The 19713-nt window shown below is 42.4% G+C and overlaps 2 protein-coding genes across 2 annotated transcripts in view; both read right to left on the reverse strand.

Annotated features, from left to right (window-relative positions):
* YJEFN3 (YjeF N-terminal domain containing 3) overlaps positions 1-6104 on the reverse strand; it is a 75793-nt gene extending 69689 nt beyond the window's left edge. Inside the window, exon 1 of the mRNA XM_030219056.1 lies at positions 5946-6104. Coding sequence (XP_030074916.1) covers positions 5946-6001 — 56 coding nt within the window. The 5' untranslated portion in view covers positions 6002-6104. The remainder of the gene's footprint in view (positions 1-5945) is intronic.
* A 3452-nt stretch (positions 6105-9556) lies between these two features.
* Positions 9557-16078, reverse strand: NDUFA13 (NADH:ubiquinone oxidoreductase subunit A13). Its single transcript, XM_030219773.1, has 5 exons — positions 15927-16078; positions 12669-12747; positions 12514-12585; positions 11017-11086; positions 9557-9781 (listed from the first exon to the last, which is right to left on the reverse strand). The coding sequence occupies exons 1-5, from the start codon at positions 16018-16020 to the stop codon at positions 9662-9664; spliced, it is 435 nt and encodes a 144-aa protein (XP_030075633.1). The 5' UTR covers positions 16021-16078; the 3' UTR covers positions 9557-9661.
* Between the last annotated feature and the right edge of the window lie 3635 nt (positions 16079-19713).

The raw sequence follows: 19713 nt of genomic DNA on the forward strand, positions 1-19713 counted from the left end.
GTGTTTCTTAATTGTATATCACAAAATATATAAATAGGAAATTATAAATATAAACTTATACCCAGTGGCGATCCTAGGTCGGCTGCCACCCGGGGCGGATCGCCGCTGTGCACCCCCCCCCCCCCCGGGTGTAGCAGCATCCATCCCCCCAGGGTGCAGCACGACACACACACACCCTGGCGCATCAAGCCCCCCCCCCCCCCTGGTGCATTCTTGGCTGCTGGAGGGTGCAGAGAGCAGCCAGGCACCTGTCAGCTCCACTGGCTTCCTGCGCCCTCTGCCCCGGAACAGGAAGTAACCTGTTCCAGGGCAGAGAGAGCAGGGAACCAGCGGAGCCAACAGGCGCATGGCTGCTCTCTGCACCCTCCAGCAGCGTGTACCCCGGGCAGACCGCCCCCACCGCCCTTCCTACACCACTGCTTATACCCCTTAATTCTATTCAAGGTTCTTTGTTGCTGGATGCTTTACAGGGTCAATGTGTTTGATCCCACACAATTGAGAACGCCTAGAGTGCGATGATGGTTCTCTACTCAGTCAGTCACGTTTATTATGACTGACGTGTGAACTGACACTTTTCACAATAATTATATTTATAATTTAGTATTTGAGCATACATTTAAGCATATTTTGAAAAAAAACTTTTTTTGTAAAAGGATTCCTATATCTTATGCATATATAGTTTCTTAATTGTATACCATCTTCATGGTAGTATTGAAAGACAGCTATATGCACTGCATAACCAGGACATCTCTTCGATGAGGACATGACTATGTCCCTATAATTGTTCCATACATTTCACCCTTCCTGTTAGGGACAGATAACCATTCTCAACACAGGACAACAGTTCACTGTACCATGAAATGCCCTTGCCTGTACCACTACTGGAGGAAACCATGATGACCTAGGCCTTAAGGAGGGAAGGGACGCATGACCAGGAATGTCCCCCCCCCCCCTTTCATGGGGTCACTAGGCACTGAAGTATCAGGAAAGGTTCTTTATGAGGAGGGGCTGGGAGTGGAGGTCACTGTGGAAGAGGTAGTAGTAGTGAAGGGTCATTTCCAGCATCTCTCAGCTTCTCATGAAGATGCTAATCTCAGTAGATCTGAACATTATGCATTCCTGACTTCAGCTATTACTAGTTTTACCCCCACGGGTATGTCATAGTTACAGACTTGGGAACACTCCAGCATAGATGTCATGGCCAGGTCTTTGTTTACAGCTTTTTAGTAGAAGAAAAGAGGTCAGCTCTCTGACTCTTCATCACCAAAAAGATATTTACTAGTACAGAGGTAGGAGGTATTTGCAGACAGTGGCTAGAGAAACCATCGCTTACGTCAGGAAAGCCACGGAAAGTACAAAGGAGCATTAAAGGTGTCATTCTGTCAGTTTTCATTTAATTTTTCTCATATATTATTGCTTTAGACTTTCTGCCTCAAGTACTGTATGAAGCATTCAAATGTATTCATATAAACAGCAGCAACTCTGGATTTCTACTGGTTTGTTGCTTCACCCAAGGGAGCTCCTAACACTCATTCAGCAGCAAAAGTGAACCAGAATATGTCTGCCCAGGAATATGCTGGGGAGAGAGGGTGGAGTAGGTGAGATGAGAAAATCATTCCATGAATAAGATGACAGCTCCAGGAAGGTAACCCTGCTAAAGAGACCGCATCTACTTCCTTGACTTTGTCCTTACCGGGTGGTTTTCCACCCTCTCCCAATACCCTGCATTCTAGGCTACCTGCACTTTGTATTTTTTCTTCCTGGAAGTTTTACCATTTTTAAGCCACATAAAAAAAGTCAGCTCCATGCATCCAGATCTCCAGCAACGTCTAGAAACCCTTTAGCACAGCTCTGACTTGTAGGAGACAGAACCAAACTCAGAATTTGAAAGGCTAGAAGCCAATTATTGAAAGATGTTATGTAACAGCAGAAAAGCAGAGCAAAACTAGAAGTGTATGCTGTTTAAATGTGTAAAGTTTGTAGTATAGAAAGCAAATCCTTGATGTAAAAGAAAATCAGTATGTCAAGGTCATGAAACCAGCTGAGGTCTAGGTTACAAAATCACTAGTTGGATTTTTCTACATGACTCCAATCAAGCCTGACTGGCTGGGCAAATCCTGGGAAACAATGCAGGATGGCAGAGGGCTAAAGCACAAGACAACACAACAATTGCCTATGGCTGGTAGCTAGGATATATCCTTAGCCTTTGGAACAGGAATTACTGTGCAGACAGGATGCATTCCATACATGGAAGGAATCTCATGCAACAGAGGAGAAAGATTTAGTGAAGTACCATCACCATCACACTACAGTGGCACAGCAAATGACAACAGAAAGAGACTAACAAGACCAATCCAATATGCCTTGTTTAGATTCTTCCACTTATGCAATTCAACAGCATCCCATCCCATCCCACCCCCTCTGTTTTTTTTTTAACCTATTTCCTGCCTGCCTACCTACCACTGCCCTATCAGCCCCCAGCATGCCCAGATCTCTTAATGTACAGGCCTTCATCATTTCCACTGGTAGACCATTTCAAATCTTATTTTCCTCTACAATTCTTCCAAGACCAACACTTCATCCTACATCCAAATCCCTCACCATACTTTCTAACAACCCACAGCCAGAAAAACCAAAAAGACCGCTGTCCAAAACATCCAGCTTCCCCTTGCTCCAAAAAGTGTGGTTTTAACCACAGTCATTCCATGCAGGTTGCCCCAATTCCTTCTTGAAAGCCAAATGCAACTATACTTCTGCTGTTAAAGTCATAAGTGCTGCTCTGTGTGGTTTACTCCCATGGTCTGTGATAGCACTAGCTCCTACTATCCCTTGATTTTTTTTTAAGTAAGGTTCCCCTTTGTTTATCGCCTGACTTTTTAAGGTCCATTCTCAGTTTAGCCCCACCAGCCATTCCAGGAAAGTATTCCAACTGCTGGTGTACCAGGAATAGCTTTTTTGGAGAGGGGGCTGAACACTACTACCTCATCTCATATCACAATCAGCTTGTCAGACCTTTCTGTTGGCCCATCTGTGGGGGAAGGGGTAGGAAGAGATTGTGGGATTTTGGACAGCCATAAGGAATGCCACATCTCCTCCATGTACAGTAAGTGACACAGTGACACACTGCCCCTCTTAGTGAGTGTGATGATTCCTATAGGACTCTAAATATCCAACTGTGAAGGCTTGTGGGATTCAGGAAGACCCAAACAGCATGACAGAATCCCTCATCCCTAACCTCACACCACAAAAGTCTCAGTCTATCTTTAAAATGAATATGAGTCTCCAAAGACTTGTTCAGGGACTTACTTAGTGCAATAAGACAAGTTTGTCTACCAATGCCCCTATACAAATACATTATCTGCTGCCCTTCCAGTAGCATGCTTAACTTTACAGTTGTGATGATTCATGGCTACCAACTAAATTCCACATCAAGAGAAGCAATCCGGTCCACTCACTCCTGCACCGCCCTCCTTCTCCTCTGTACTGCAGAAAACATCACAGACAGCAGCTGAGAACCAAAGGTGGACTCAGTCCCCTGACAGCATAGAATGAGCTGGAAGCAGCACTAGGGCATGAAGGAGGGAGATGAAAAAGTTTCCCCTGAACACATAGATTACATGTGGCTGTATTGCAGGCAGGTGGCTACAGGATCCAGCTTCCTGGACTTTTCATAATGCTTTAAAGGGATAGTCAAAGTATAGTTATCTCATCAGATTTTCTATATATGTGGCTGTAAAGTTCCTTAAATTCACTTATTAGCATCAGAAGGACACTTTAGTCTCTATATAATGGGTTATTGGTACCACTTCAGCCCCCACTGAATGAAGATAAGAATCAGTAAGTGTCAACCCCCAGCCAAAGCCTGAGCAGACGGCTTTCTTTTCAAAACTTAGCCCACTAGGGACAGAAAAAGTACCTGCATATAATAAATGTAAACCGCTTTGATTGTACCACAGAAAAGCAGTATATAAAATCCCTTCCTCTCCCCTCCTCCAGTCAGAGACAAGGCTTAACTCCTATGGCAATGAGGTACATTATCCTATATAATAAAACGCACCTCCAACATTCTGAAGCTGACTGCATGGCTGAGGCATTCCTGCTCTCTGTATCCATCTCATGAATTGACATCACGTACTTCTGGGTTCGTCACAAGCAGAAGTGACCAACCACACGAGGTTTCTCGGCTTCAGAACGTTGGAGGTGCATTCTATTAAATAGGATTGGTCAGTTCCTTGAAGCACAGCCAGAGCTCAGCGTCCTGCACAGTAACGCTCAGACACCAGAGAGAGAGAGGGGGGGCTTGACACCAGAGGGGGGGAGGTATCTCTGTCACACACACACACTCTCTCTCTCACAATGTCTTTCTCTCTCTCACTCTCACACACTGTCTCTCATACACTCTATGTCTCACACTGTATCACATTCACTCTCTATGTGTCATACACACATTCTCTTGGTCTCATACACTCAGTCTCACAGACAGTCTGTGTCTCACACACACACTCACTCTCTCTCTCTCTCTCTCGCACACACTGTATCTGTGTGAAACACTCTCTCTTACACTGTCTCACATACGCACTTGCACACTCTCATTCTCGCACACACTGTATCTGTGTGAAACACACTCTCTCTCACACTGTCTCACATACGCACTTGCACACACTCTCATTCTCACACACACTTGCACATTCACTCTCTCTCACACACAGTCACTCTCACATACACTCTCTCAAACATACACACTCCGAGGAAAACCTTGCTAGCGCCCGTTTCATTTGTGTCAGAAACGGGCCTTTTTTACTAATAGAAAATAAAAAGCTTCAAGTCCACATGTCTCTTCTCCCCACCCTGGACCTTCTTCCTTTTAGAAGGTTTCTAGCTATAAAGCCACACCACCCATCACTGTGGGTAGTGAGTTTGCAGTAACATTTTTCTGCCAGTGTGGTATCCTCAGTACCCGAGCAAATCACTGCAGCAAGGGCTTCAAAATCCAGTCACACTCAAACAGCTCACACTGTCCTATACTTTTGATAACTATAATTTAGATCATAGGCAGCTTACAGTGACTTCAGAATAATGTAGATATGACATCACTACTGACTGATTGTGACATCACTAAAAGGATTACAAGCTCACAACAGTGGTGTTCTGAGCTCCACCTTTATCAAGGAAAGGCCAGAGGCAGGCTTCTTTCTCTGCCAGATGCAAACTCGCCTAATTACAGCTCTCCTCTCCTCACCCCTAGTAAAACTACATTCAGTGAGAACTCTCTTCCCCACTGCTGGTCCCACTCTTGGAATAGTAGTGAAAGTGTCATCCAACAAAAGGTCTCTGTTCCTTTCCTGCACAAATATTAAAAGATATCTTCATATGTTTGGGGTAACGCTGCTCCTGTTCCACGTCCCACTCTCATCCAGAGCATATGTTGTCCCTTGCCCGTGCTGTAAACTTAAAAAGTTGTTATTCTGAACATAAATACCACTCCTGAAATCAATCCAATCTTATTTACACAAACTCTATGGATCTCCCTGAGAACACTGCAGGGGAGAACTTGGGAAAGAAGGAAAAACCAGTAGAAAGTCTGCCTGGGCTACCAAGTTAGTCAAACAGATGTCAGCTCTGTAGGTGCTGTAGGTACTTGAGCAACCCCAATATTGAACAAATTCCATTACTCTGACCAGGGAGCATTCACTTATGTTGAGTTTAGCACCCCCAATCATTTTGAAAAGTTGGCTCTTAAGGAGTCAAATATGAAATGTTTCTAGCCCTGTTACAAAGGGGGTGATTTGCAGACCCACCCCAGCTAGGACTTTGCAAGCAACTATCATAGAGGTCTTTCTAAAAACCAATCAGGCTCTAGCTGCACCCAAATGCAGGCTGAGAAAGATACACCTCTCCCCTTTATTTCCTGTTCTGCAGATAGGGGGGTGGGGGAAGTCACTTACCTGAGAAGTTTGATGGGGTCATACCTGTCCCTGCTCCAGGTGGAGGGGCAGCTCATCCTTCCCAGGAGCTGTGCAAGTGCTTGCTCCGGATGCACGCACACACCTTAAAAGCAGGGGGAGAGCACTGAAGCAGGGGCTGGCTCACAGCTCTCTATTTCCATCAAGACACCATAGCAAGAGCAGCAGCCAGGGAGGAGGAGCTGCTGCAGGCAGGGACAGCCATTGGTGAGCCAGTCCTGGAAGTCTTTACTGATGAAGAGCATTAAAAAAAAAAAAAAAAGGAAGAGAGAAAGGCTGGGAATTAACCCTCAGTTAACCAGAGCATGATATGTGGCAATCTGTGACAGGGAAAGCTAGACAGAGCTGCCTGGTCTAGCGTGGATGACAGCGCTGAGCAGTTATGTTCCAAAATTTCTCTCCAGAAATTGGGTAACAGCACTAGATTATAATTAGGGCTTTAACTGATGAACACTGATATTTTAATTTCTTTGCATTGGGGGTGTTATAAGTGGTTACTGGATGGAGAAATACCTCTTCCCCTAGTACTCTCTCCTCCCTCCCCAGCTTGTCTTGTATCCTAAATTCAGTTTCTGTGCCTTTTCTGTGAAGACAACTCTTAAGTGACAAACATACATATTACATTTAACTGGAAAAGGTACCAGTAATGGGACCTGTAGTGTGAAAGAACCAATAAACACTTATTTTCTGCTGTTCCCTCAAAGAACTTCAAATTAGCTGGAAAATAAACAGTTAAATTTACAATGAATAAACACCTAAGAATAGAAGCCTTAATTATATCACACACACCTGATGCAGCCTGGTATGTCTAGAGCTGATGTGGAATGAAAGAAGTAACTACAAATCCCATAATGTTTTGCAATGCAAGTTCCAAAACCAGGATCAGTCACCTATCTTCAAGAGGAAACTGCAATCTAACCAATCCCAAACTGGGCTGTAGTATCTCACTACCTGCATGTGCCATGATTCTGTCAGTGTTTCAAGTCCAACAAGCAATAGCAATGACAGTAATTCCCGGCCCAATTTCTCTTGGACTCAACACCTGAATGCATTTGAGATATTTGGATATCCTCAAACCAATGGAGGTGGTGCCACTGTGCTGACTGTACCCAAAGGTTAAGAGTGCAGCCTGCATGCACTTTAAAGGTTGAGAGGGTCTTATCATTCCAAAAAGAGTCTCACACTGAGGCATAGGAGCCAACATTTCAAGACTGTGAGCGCTAAACCCAATGGAAATTATCCCCTTCTGGACAAAGTCATGGAGTTTGCTCAATATTGGGGTGCTCACCCACCCACAGAACTGACACCTGAGGTCTCCTGTGCAAAAGTGCCTGGGGAAATCTTGATGGGCTGCAATCACCAGCAGATTTACCCCACAGCTAGGCTGATGATGTGAAACCAGCGACTCACATAGCACTTACCTAGTCTGACTATTGTCTGCAATACAAAATTACTATGGGTTTACCCCTTGCCTTTTCTCCTTTACAGGCTCTACCTGTCCAGGACAGACACCTCTTAAGCCGTTTCTCTCCACTTTCCATCAATGTATTTTACAGCCACTCAAAGTGCCCAGTGTGCCTTAGTGACAGTTGCTGGAATGAGAGTGACTAGGTGACCAGTTCCTTCAGTGAGATTTTAGACCAGTTCTGCCTTTTCAGCTCATCTCCAGTGCACTGGGACTTGCAGTCCCTGCTGCTTCCATGGGACATCAGAACTAGGAAGGGAGGTATAGGAGCAGGTCAGTGGTGCCAGAAAGCCAGGATCAGTCTAATATAATATTTCCCTCTAGGAACACCCGAGAGGAAGGAAATTCTTGGATTCTGAAAGCTAGTCAAAATGTTTTTCTTATTTATTAATCTTTAAAGTGGACACTCTTTATCTAGGAAGCAGATCACTCAGTAGCTCTCGCTACAGAAATTTCCGAGACACTAATATCTGGTGGGTTTTTTTTTTGCTTTTTTTTCAGCTCTTTTCTTTAGCCCCTTTGCTCCACCTTCGCCACAAGAGCTCAAATTTGTCCTGTGGCAAGACCCTCAATGTACCTTAGGTGGCTGATACTGTTCCCAGAAGTGCTGGAAAGGAGAGGATAATTGAATATAGGGCATTTTAGAAAACCCTTAAGTGGCGTGACAGATGGAGTGGGTGTGATGAGTGAAGGTCTTCCTGTGTTTGGACTACAACAGCACTTTGGGGGGGGGGGGGGGGGGGGGGGGCTGTAACAAAACCGGGAGAACTGAAAGGTTATGCTTATAAACAGCATCTTCAGAGTGTTCAGTGCAGTCACAGATCATCCAAAAGAGAAGGGGGAGAAACGCCCCAGGCTGGAGAGACAGCAGATGCTGGCTCCCCCCCTCCCATCACCAGGGGGCCACAGACCATTCTCTTGCTGCAGCTCAGCTACATCACTACTTTGGCAGTTTCTGTTGCTTAGCAACTTTGCAGCAGCTAGATGCTGATGGGAAGAAATTTCACAGGTGGTGGCGGACAGAGATGAGAAAGCAGAGCAGATCATGTTGGTGTCCATTCAGTAACACAGAGTAAGCACCCTTCACTCAACCCCCCCCCCCCCCCCACCACCACCAGTCTGTGCTAAGCCTCAAAGCATGCTCTCTCCCCTTTCCATGGGGATTGAAGGCTGTATCTACAAGTACCAAAGTCTGTGAAAATTAAAAAGACAGAGGGAAAGGGTCTTGAAAAAAGTCAGAAGTCCTCACAGGGCAATATGAGAAATTAAAAAAAAAAAGCCTCTCCTCCCGTGGGTAAAAATGGGCGACATTCTAGGTGCCTGTGAATGTTCTGCATTTTCCAGACATTTGCCTTGCTTGGCATACTGCAGCGGTGAAAGAGTGCAACACTTAGGCTGCACAAGTGGAGAGAGACTCTGCCTCTCCCATGCTGGAGGATTGAGGGAGGGGGGGGGGGGGTGCTAAATCTTCTCTGCTTCTCTCTGGAGGCTTTTCACTTGCTTCAGCATGTTACATTAGTATAACATCTTGCATCCTAAACCAGAAACTTTGCAAAAAAGAGACAGAGGCAACGTGTCCCTCAGAGGTTCAGAGTCAGAAGATAACATCCATTTCTCAAATTCGTTTAAAAGTCCACAATGTACTGTATATTATTGCACTCCATACATTTGCTTTATACAGGACATTATAAAATGAAACAGATAAATGCTTCTGCAGGGCAGAGGTAGGGGAAGCTGGGGAGTACCACAGGCTTACCTTGTGTAGGTAAGACCTGAGAAGCTCTTCTAGCTGACATAGCCAATGCCCTCTCCTTTCTCTCACATATAAATCTATTCCCTGTCTTCCTGTGACAGGTATCTGCTTCAATACTATAAAATAAATGGGATCTAGGCTCCAATCATAGCTCTGTCTCCTGCTCCTTAGGCTAGGTATGGCTAGAAGGAAAGGAAAAGATGACATCCAGGGACATCCAGTAGCCTCAAAATAGGCAGCACGTAAATAGCTCTGTAGGTAGATGCATCAACATCTGCTAGAACAGATCTGCTGCAGCACATGAAGATACACTTCTGAAACTTTCTTCATTACACACAATGCAATGTCTGAAACAAAATTCACTCCACACAGAAATTCATCAAAAAACATAAAGCCTTGTTTTATTAAGCTCACTCCTTCACAACACACACTCGGTTTGGACACATATACAGTTCAGCGGGTGGTCCATTGGGAGGGGCGCTACACATACCACTGGAAGCCAAAGCGTTCGTGAACGAGCTCTTCCCGGGGCCTAAGATTGTACAGCTCATTTAGGGATGGATTCACCCAACGGTCAGTATGGAAGACAGACTCTCCAACCTGCAAAGAGAAAGAGACAGATCCTTTCTAAAAGTGCAGCCACAGCTCCTGCAGAACAGCTCATCCCCTTCTCCAGAGGGAGTCACTGACCTGCGCAGAGAGTAACAGGAAGCAGAACATTCACTTTCTTACACGGCTTTCTTTCCAGAATGGTTTAGAAAGCAAATACTTTAAGATTTATTTTTCCTTAAAAATGGAGAAATATTTACTCAAGGGGCACTTGGCACTTTCTAACCACATTCAGACCATTATTTTTCCTGGGGGGGGGGGGGGGGGGGTAAAGGGCAGACAAAGCTTCAGCTTCATACACACACTGATCTCTCTCTCTCAGCTGTCTCATGCACACGGGAAACCAAAGTTTCACTTTCGCTCATACACAGACACAGCTTCTTCATGTCTCATTCACATACTTGGAAAATTTGCACTCAATGCAAAACCTGATAAATTTTATAAAATACTGCAAGCTGAACAGCACATCAGAACTTGTGGGAGTTTGGTACAATTAATTATGAGGATGAATGCACAGCGGTTCACAGGTTAAATCTTAATGCAGAGAATCACAGTGCAGAACGGTGGATCAGTCACATCTGACACCGGTTATGCTTAATTATATGAGAGCTAGACCAGAGGAAATGTGTGTAAGAGAGAAATTGCTTCCACAGGTGATAGAAACGCCCCCATATTAAGAGGGGTTGGGAAGGATAGTTAGCTGGTATTTCAAATCTAGCAAATCAGGCCTTTCTATTGCTCTTGGAAATGAACAATGCTCCAGTTCTGTGAAAAGGGAATATGGGAAAATGAGAGCACAACCACCCTTCACTGAACTCAGAAGTGCCCGAATGCAAGATGTAATTGAGACCTCTTAAGTTTTTAATGAAGTTTTCAGTGACTTGTAAATGTACAGAGCTTCACCTGTGTTTTCTACAGAGGCTGCTACCTGTGCTGCATTGTCAAACAGCAAACACTTTGAGTCAAGTGGCTACAAGCTGCTGTCACTCAGATGGATATAAGCTACATCTGACCACCTCTTGTGGTCTACATTATGCCGAGTGTAGCAATGATTGTACATGTGTCTTGCGGCAAATCTTAGTTGATGGTGTCTGTAATTTTTAGAAAATCTGAATAAAACAAGATGCAAAGAAACCAAACCAAATGTAAAGAAACACTGCATTCCATCAATCTCGCCTCATCAGGGGAAGATGCAGGAAGGAGAGAGGGGAGCTGACAGCACAAACCTTCCAGCCAGGAACATCTTTCATGATGATAGCTTCCTCTTCCAGGTTCATCCTCATCTGCCGCAGAAGTCTGCACAGAAGGGAGAGCAGCTCTCAGTTCAGCTCATATGGCAGTTCCTAGCTTTCACCATGTAAATGTCCCACACAAAGCCTGCACTTAACAAGCTCATCATGAATGTTACTGGAACAGAATCCTTCTGCCCTGACTTACATTTGAGGCAAGACCCATGTTTTTGTCTGAAGAAGAGATCTGTGCAGTCTCAAACACTTAGCACAATTCTTTTATTTCTCAGCCCACACAGACTCCAAGACACCCTCACTGTTCATATACATGGACCTAGGTCTAGGGATGGGTAACAGCAGGGCAATTAAATTACCAGCAGAGGCAAATTGCAAAATTATACAACATTCAGTGCTGTAATGGGAGACAACCATCCCAGGATTCCATAATACATTTCTCAGGCACACACCTGTCATGTGATGATACAAGAGCTTAATGGATGCAGGAGGTACTTTTACTTAGGACACAGAATGCCCAGAGAGTTTTGGACTACTATACAGTGACACAATTACATGTTGTGACAAAGGCAGCACTGTATTGTTTTGGATCTAAGTTTTAAGACTATCCTTGGAATATTTTAACACTTTTCTCTAAGAGGCACAGCTGAATCATAGATTCCCCTGAAGTGCAGGCAGGACCTCAGTTTCTAAGGGGTCAAGGAAAAATAAATTGTAACTACAAGAGATAGGGAAATTGGATTGGATTTATTACCTTGTTTATTTTTTTATAGTTTCATGGTAGTCCTATTATTAGGACTCAATGTACTGTTTTCTGTAGCGCTATAGAAATGATAAGTAGTAGTTTTCAAGTTTACCTCATTTATTGTATTTATTTTATATTTGGTCATTTTACTATTGTTATGTTGTTAATAAAATTGTAAGTTTTATGTTAAACTGTACCTGCTGTACCTGATTTACCTTGGGTAAATCTTCATAAAGGTAGTTAATAAATCCCAATTAAAAAAAATTAATATACCGCTTGATACCAAAGTTTTAAAGCAGTGCACATTTAATTAAAATAAAGAACAAAGAAATACATAATAAATTTAAAAAAAATAATAGCATTACACAATTAATTACTGTTAATACAGCAGTGATCCATACAGCAAGGAAGCAAGACCTATTAAAAAAAACATTTTCAAAGATCCAAGTTTTCAAAGCCTTGTGGAACCCAAGATAACTAGATATGCTACTAACATTAACTAGAGCAAAGGTAGGCAAACTCTGTCCCCTGGTGGCAATTAGGGATACTGCAGCCTCAGAAGCACAGGGCAGCTGCTGATGCTGTTCCTGGAAGTGTATTAGGGAAACCTTATTATTGTTAGTATAGCTAGGTTATCCATTCTGCACATGTTTTAACAAAAGTCTAACAGATTACAACTATTTTCCATAAAAAATAAAAGGTGTAAATATTTTACATAAAAAAATAAGTCTTGCCTTCTATCCTTTTCTGCCTGAAGGAGGGGAAAGAGGGCAATGCGAGTCTCCAGGTCCTCTATCTGGAAGCGCCTACAAACAAAGTGATATAAAGGCTGTGTCAGAACAAAAATATGTATTGAGGGATCCAGGAGTGCTCTTCGAGCTTGGCATACCTCCTCTCTCTGTTCCATGTGAATATTCTCCAAAATCCAAAGACCAAAACACCAATACCAGCTGCAAACATGCTGTAACCTGCAGAGTAGAGAGGAAAGGCCCATGTGAGAGCTCAGGATCCACCAACTCCACCAAGCTGCAGCTCTGCATGCCAATTTGGGGGCTCCCCACAACCCAGGCAGGATATGTGACACACAGAATATTAATTTCTAGACCTGCCACCTGGCTCCAAATTCATCAACACTGTTGTCCCGGGTCTACACCATTCTAGACATTATGCAAGATGTGCTGGCAAATGTCACAGGACCCTACAGCTACCCACATGGGAAAGACATTTCAAATAAAAGGCTCAAATTCAATCTTTTCTATTACTATATTTGATCTGATGCAAAAATGTGAAGGGGGTGTTATATCCGAGAAACAAGCCAAAACTGAGGACACATTAATCTTCATAAACAAACTACTACTATTAACCAGTTGCCTGACACTAGCTGGTGCTACCATCTGTGTGCTTCCTTCGAGTACTGCTGATTGAATGATCCTGGTTATATTCTCTTTATGAACAAGTTTTATATGACTGACCGGATTACTTTTGCCCAACACAGCCTATTGTTGAGGTAAAACGCAATTCACATTGGGTTACTGTAATCTTGATTTTGCTGGATTAAAGACCTTCTACTCTTTGAAATGTGTATTCTGCCTTCTTTTTGGACTGCGTAATACTATTTTATGTATGCCCAATAGAGTCATGTAATACAAGAGGAACATCTTGCTACATCCTCTCACGTAATATCAGATACATAATTTTACATGCTTTTAAAGCAGAGCAGAAAAAAAATCCCAACCACCAGGTTGTCTGACCCTGGTGCCAGTTGAAATTGGGTGAAGTACTGTGGTGATTAACCTTGGCAGGATCTAGAGACCATACAGCACTACTGTCAGAGGATAAGGCTTAGGTTGTTGAGCGCAGCAGAAGCTACAGCTCCTGGTCATGATGATGGTGAGGCCCATCAAAGAAATCTGATCACTGTAGTAAGCAGGCCAGAAGCAGGAGATTATGCCTACAAGGAGGGCACTTGGAAACAGGAGAGAGAGAGAGAAAGGAGGAGTCCAGAAAGGGAGAATGACTGAAGGAGGATTAAAATAAAGGAAAGCATAAAAAACATGAGACTATAGAAAAAAACTAACAAAAAAAAAAAAAAAACCAATGCCCTAGCTCCTCAGTTCTGGCTGACACCTTCACCCCTTCCTTCTGATATTACATGGGAAGGAAGAGGAAATGTGATGCTCGCCCCATCTCCATGTAATACTGGAGGGGACATAGTAAGATACCGACAAAGTAAATGCCAATAGTTAAAGACCTGAAAGATGGCAGGGCTCGTACCTGCAACTACGTATGAGTTCTTTCTCTCCCCCCCCCCCCACCCTTTTATCTTTAGAGTTGTGGTTGATGCCCAGCACAGTTCAAAACCCTCTTTGGTGGGGTTTCATTTCTTTGATTCTTTAAAGTGTAAAAGTTAAATAAGTTTTACTGTGAGTGGAAACGCTCAATACTTTATTCCATCTTTGTAGGAAACCTTTGTGTTTATTCCACATCTTTTTGAATGGTCACCAGCAGTTACTACTACTACTACTACTACTTAGCATTTCTATAGCGCTGCCAGGGTTACGCAGCGCTGTACAAGTTTAAACGTGGGGAAGGATGGTCCCTGCTCAAGAGAGCTTACAATCTAAAGGTAACAAGCTATGTAGTCAGTGTAGAGTGGCTAGGCGCCAAAAGCAAGGGAGAAGAGATGGGCTTTGAGTAAGGACTTGAAAATGGGCAGGGAGGGTGCATGGCGTATGGGCTCGGGAAGTCTGTTCCAGGCATAAGGTGAAGCGAGGCAGAAGGGGCGGAGTCTGGATGACTAAAGGAAGTCTAAAGGAAGGATGAGTGCGGCTAAACAAAGTTTTAAGAAAATTAAAACTTTTGAATAAAAATAATCTAAGTACTATTTTAATGATATTTTTTCCTTTGACAACTAAAAAAAATATCTGCTACTTCAGTTTGCAATTTAAAAAGGATGCTACCATACAAGGATATTAGACTGATACATGTAAGGACAGCTGAAGGACAGTCATAAACCAAAGAAATATAATTTTTAATCTAAAAAAATAAAACAGGTACGGTCCAAGGGAGAATTTAGAATTAAAAAAAAAGTAATTATGCCATCAAAATTAGCAAATGTGTAGCAGAGTTTGAGAAGGTTCTTTTAAAGAACAATTGTTAGAGAATCAAAATAGCCCGGTGTAGTCTTTGGAATCTGAAATTCCTGCTGCTATAATGGATTAATTTCTGACAAATTAAAAAACGGAAATGCAGTTGGGACTGATATCTGGGAGTGGATGACTGTGTGTAAATGTGGACTTCATTAGTTTCTTTTTTTTTTTTTTTTTTTTAACTCTAAACCACCCATCATTTATTTATTTATGTTACATTTGTACCCCGCGCTTTCCCACTCATGGCAGGCTCATTGCGGCAGGCAATGGAGGGTTAATTGACTTACCCAGAGTCACAAGGAGCTGCCTGTGCCGGGAATCGAACTCAGTTCCTCAGTTCCCCAGGACCAAAGTCCACCACCCTAACCACTAGGTCACTCCTCCACTGTTGCTACTATTTGAGATTCTACATGGAAGAACATTCCAGTCATCCACCACCCTCTCCAGGAAGTTGTCTACTTCTTCCTATTTATTTACCAGAATTGGGAGGGGGAATACCACATTAAACAGCCCCTTTCACATGTTATACCTATGTATTTCATTGATGTTTATACTGGGGTTTACCTTCTTACCAGTGTTTTTGTATAACTCAATAAAATGGATTTAAAAAGAAACTGCCTTACATACTTACTTACTTCCATACCATACAGGGGGGGGGAGCAGGTAGGCACAATTATACACCCGATAATGATAAATAAACTGCATTACATAACTCAGGGCTTGTTGCAAACCTGTCCTAAGCACCCCAGAGCCCATCAGCTCTCCCTAATCTCCACATGAATATGCATAAGATAAATGTGCATATTCATATTGGAGACCCTAAAATCCGCAGGACAGGTTTGGGAAGCCCAGATGTACTAATGTCTCTCCCCCTCCCCGGCTGCAACGGAAGGATGTAATCTATCTCTCCCCCCCCCCCCCCCCAGAGGATACACTGTGCTGCAATCTTCCTCCTACGTAATAGCACACTTCGGGTTATGCACCCACTAAGCCCTCACCGGACAGGCCTCTCCGTGGCAGGTTCCGTCTGTAGTCGATAGGCCCATAGCCCCCCGACGGGGGCATGTCCTGTATCACCTTGGACGCCGCCATCCTGGTTCCTGCTCCTCTCCTCTGACTGCCTTCCTGCCGCCGGCCGGCGTGACGTCACGAAGAACGTAGTGTGGAGGGCGGGGCACTTGCCATCTTGAGAGAGCTGGGATAATGCGTTGCACGAGATGGCATGACGTCAAAAAATTGAAGACACTTAGGTTGATCTAAGTTTCCCCTTCTCCGCGAAGCCGTCGTTCTGTGTACACTGAAAACAAAGCAAACAAACCTATGAGCGCCTGCATTCACGTTGTCATTCTTTATTGATTTTTATTTAATCTCACTTCTGTTTTCAAGCATGCCAGCCTGTGCAGCATACGGATGTACACAGAGGAAGTATGATAACGGAATAACTTCATAGGTAGAGAAGTAATTTGTTATAAATCGTAATCAGTGTGTCATTTGGAGGGGACACCTTAGCTTGTGTTATTTTCGTGCAGAGATTTTTTTTTTCTCCTGGTAAAGGGACACTAAAACAGACATCATGTTATGAGAACCAGGTGCTCAACATTCAGAGTTTCTGCCTATTTATTTATGGCAGTTATATCCCACATTAAACATGAATTAGGTTGAAAACTGGGAGCATTTAAAATCTTTTTTTTCCTGTGCCTAGATCAAAGAGAAATATGGTTTGTGGGAACTTGCTCCTTTTGTTTTGTGGTATGCAGTGGTATATTATAAAAATGCAGTTAATATTGGTTAAAAAAACATAGTAACATAGTAGATGACAGCAGAAAAAGACCTGCAACAAGATAACTCATATGTGCTACTTTTTGTGTATACCCTACTTTGATTTGTACCTGTGCTCTTCAGGGCACAGACCGTATAAGTCTGCCCAGCACTATCCCCGCCTCCCAACCACCAGCCCCGCCTCCTGCCACCGGCTCTGGCACAGACTGTATAAGTCTGTTATTACTACTATTTAAAATAAATATATTAAATAATGAAGGAAGAGCTACCGTCATGCAGAAGTCCAAAGTCAGTCTAATTGTGCCAACATTTTCCAGTTCTGTGATATATATTTGTTTCTTCTTGAAGTCAGTTTTCAACAGCATTTTCTCAGTTATTATCCAAATGTAATTCATAAGTTGTGGATATTATTGAACTCTATTATTCTGTCTCACTGTATTTCCAGTTTTGTCACAGTATAATTTATCATAAGGACAAAATAGAAGAAAACTAATGGACTGCAGTAGGGGATTATAGCCCATTTAGTTAGGTTTAAACAAATGAGAGATCTGCATTAAATAAAATATTTATTTTTATTTTTTTACTTATGAAAACCACTTGCCCCTGAAACATGCTCAGAACATAACCCATTTGTACAAAAGAGATGAAGTGAAGATATGATTCTATGTACCCCAATGAAAGGAGAGTTTATTTCCAATCTTTATAATGCCAGGCTTCCCAAGGCAGATTACAACAGTTAAGATTAACCCATCAGTACACAGGATATCCTCACTGAAATATTGTGTAGAACAGTGTAGAAAAATTAGCACAAAATACAGCCTTTATTCATGCTGTTTTTACCAGCTACAATAATTCTTGAAGCTGTTATAGTGATATTCAGTTTTGATTTCATTATATTTATATCTACATATGGGACTCTCTCAAATAAATTAAAAAGCTGTCAAGTAAAAAAAAAATCTTTTGTCCTCCACCTTTTAAGGCACTGCCTATCCAACTGGAACAGCTTTTGACTTTTTAGAGATGGACCACGCATAGGCAGTCCATTATTTCTAATAAACTTTTACTATTGTTTTCAATAGAGTTTGCTATTTTTTGGGTGTACTTATGACTCCACCTACTGCCAGCAAGCTATGCCTACTGGCTTCAACCCATATAATGGGCTGCTAGATACTGGCTTTGGGTGAGTGATGGTCAGAGATCTGGCTGCTGCTGCTGCTGCTGCTTTGGAGGGTGTGAACCAGCTTTCAGGGTAGGGTGTTATCTGCATAGAAACCTAAACTACAATCCCTTTTAAACAAATTAAAATATATATATTTGCATGCACAAAACATATCTTACAGGTAGCTGGATGAGTTGACACATACTGCAGTTGCAGCAGGACAAGTTTACTCACTCCTAACCTAGCTAATATTTAGGCCATCTCTGACCTCATGTGCACCTTTCTTTAAATTAGTCACCTTAGTTTCTAATTCCTTTTACTGTCTAACCTATCTATGTGCTAACCATCGCTCTGATCTCATGTGCAACTTTCTTTAGTCACCTTACTTTCTAACTCCTCTTACCTATCTATATGTTCCATCTTTGCTTATACCCTACACTGTAAATTAAAATGTTCTATTACTATTGTGTTGTCATTGTAAGTAGTATACCACGCCATACTTTGTTTTGTTATTTAAATATTTTTACTGCTGTAATTGTCTATTGCTCATGTTTGATTTATTCTTACTGCACACTGCCTTGAGAGAATTCCTTCAAAAAGGCAGTAAATAAAGCCTAATAAATAAATAAATATGCACATAGAAAGTCATCATGTAAACAAGACAAGCTCGTACTAAATAAACGTGATATTTATGTCTTTATTTTCCGGTCATTATTTGTTAAACTCTTGCTTTTGAAAGTAGTATATCAACAACGTCACACAATGAATGGGCATATCATAGCAGCTTTGATGTCAGGTCAAGTCCCAGGAGGATCCTCGAAGAACTGAGGGAAATAAACTTTTGGAGGACAATTTTCAGTCTATAAAAAGTGGACCCTGCTCTTGCTGCCAGATGCACGATGGAGGATAAGTTAGTCCTTGTTATTTTCTATTTACTTCTAGCCAAATAAATGTTCTTGCGGTCCCAGTTTCAAACAACTTAATCCACACGTGGTAGTTTAGGTCCGGTACAGCCTGATGAATTATTCGGCTTGCTCACTTTCCCTCTTTCTCTATCACCTTTTCGTCCTGTAGAGGCCGCTGCGCCCAAACGATCCCCACAAACTTTCTGACAAAGTAGCTCCTGGATACTGAAATAAAGGAGAATAAGCAGAACATAAGTATATTATTTTTTTTTACCTGCATTAATTATTAGAATCAAAAAGGCAGAATTGTTTTAACTATTTGCTGAAGTACAAAAGCGAGATCGACAGGCTTCAGCTTCCCAGTACGGACGTAAGTGATCAGCAGCACCACAGAAGAAATAAGCAGCCTGAAATAAAAGTCTTTGTTCCTGTACAACTCTTTTCCTATCCAAAATACGCATTGTTAAATTACATTCTGAAGAGAGGTTTGTAAAGGACTATGGATGCTTTTTGTATGTGGCACGCGTTTCCTGCCCCAGGTGTCATGATAGTTGATTTAAAGTAAGTTGATCTCGGAATATCTCACAACAGTAAATACAGATATATTTGATTTTAACACTGGGTGAAACTTACACTGGTTTAAATATATAAAAAAAAAAATTGCGATAAGCAGTTATCTCTTTCCAGAGGTTTATAGGAAGAAATGTGGATTCGACTTTGGTTCATTTTCTTGACACCACCATTCTTGCAAGATGGAGGTATAAGGATATGGGGAGCAAATAGTAATAAATGAAGTTAAAAAACTGTCTCACCGCCTAGAAAGAGTTTATTTTCTCCTGGTGGTTCTCTTCCTGTTTTGTTACGGTGAGCAACTGCAGCGAGGAATGTCACTGAACACCGTGCGAATCAGTAACTTGAGAAGTCCTGCAAAACTGGAGTCAG

The sequence above is a fragment of the Microcaecilia unicolor genome, chromosome 11, assembly GCF_901765095.1.
Source record: "Microcaecilia unicolor chromosome 11, aMicUni1.1, whole genome shotgun sequence".
Lineage (NCBI taxonomy): Eukaryota > Metazoa > Chordata > Amphibia > Gymnophiona > Siphonopidae > Microcaecilia > Microcaecilia unicolor.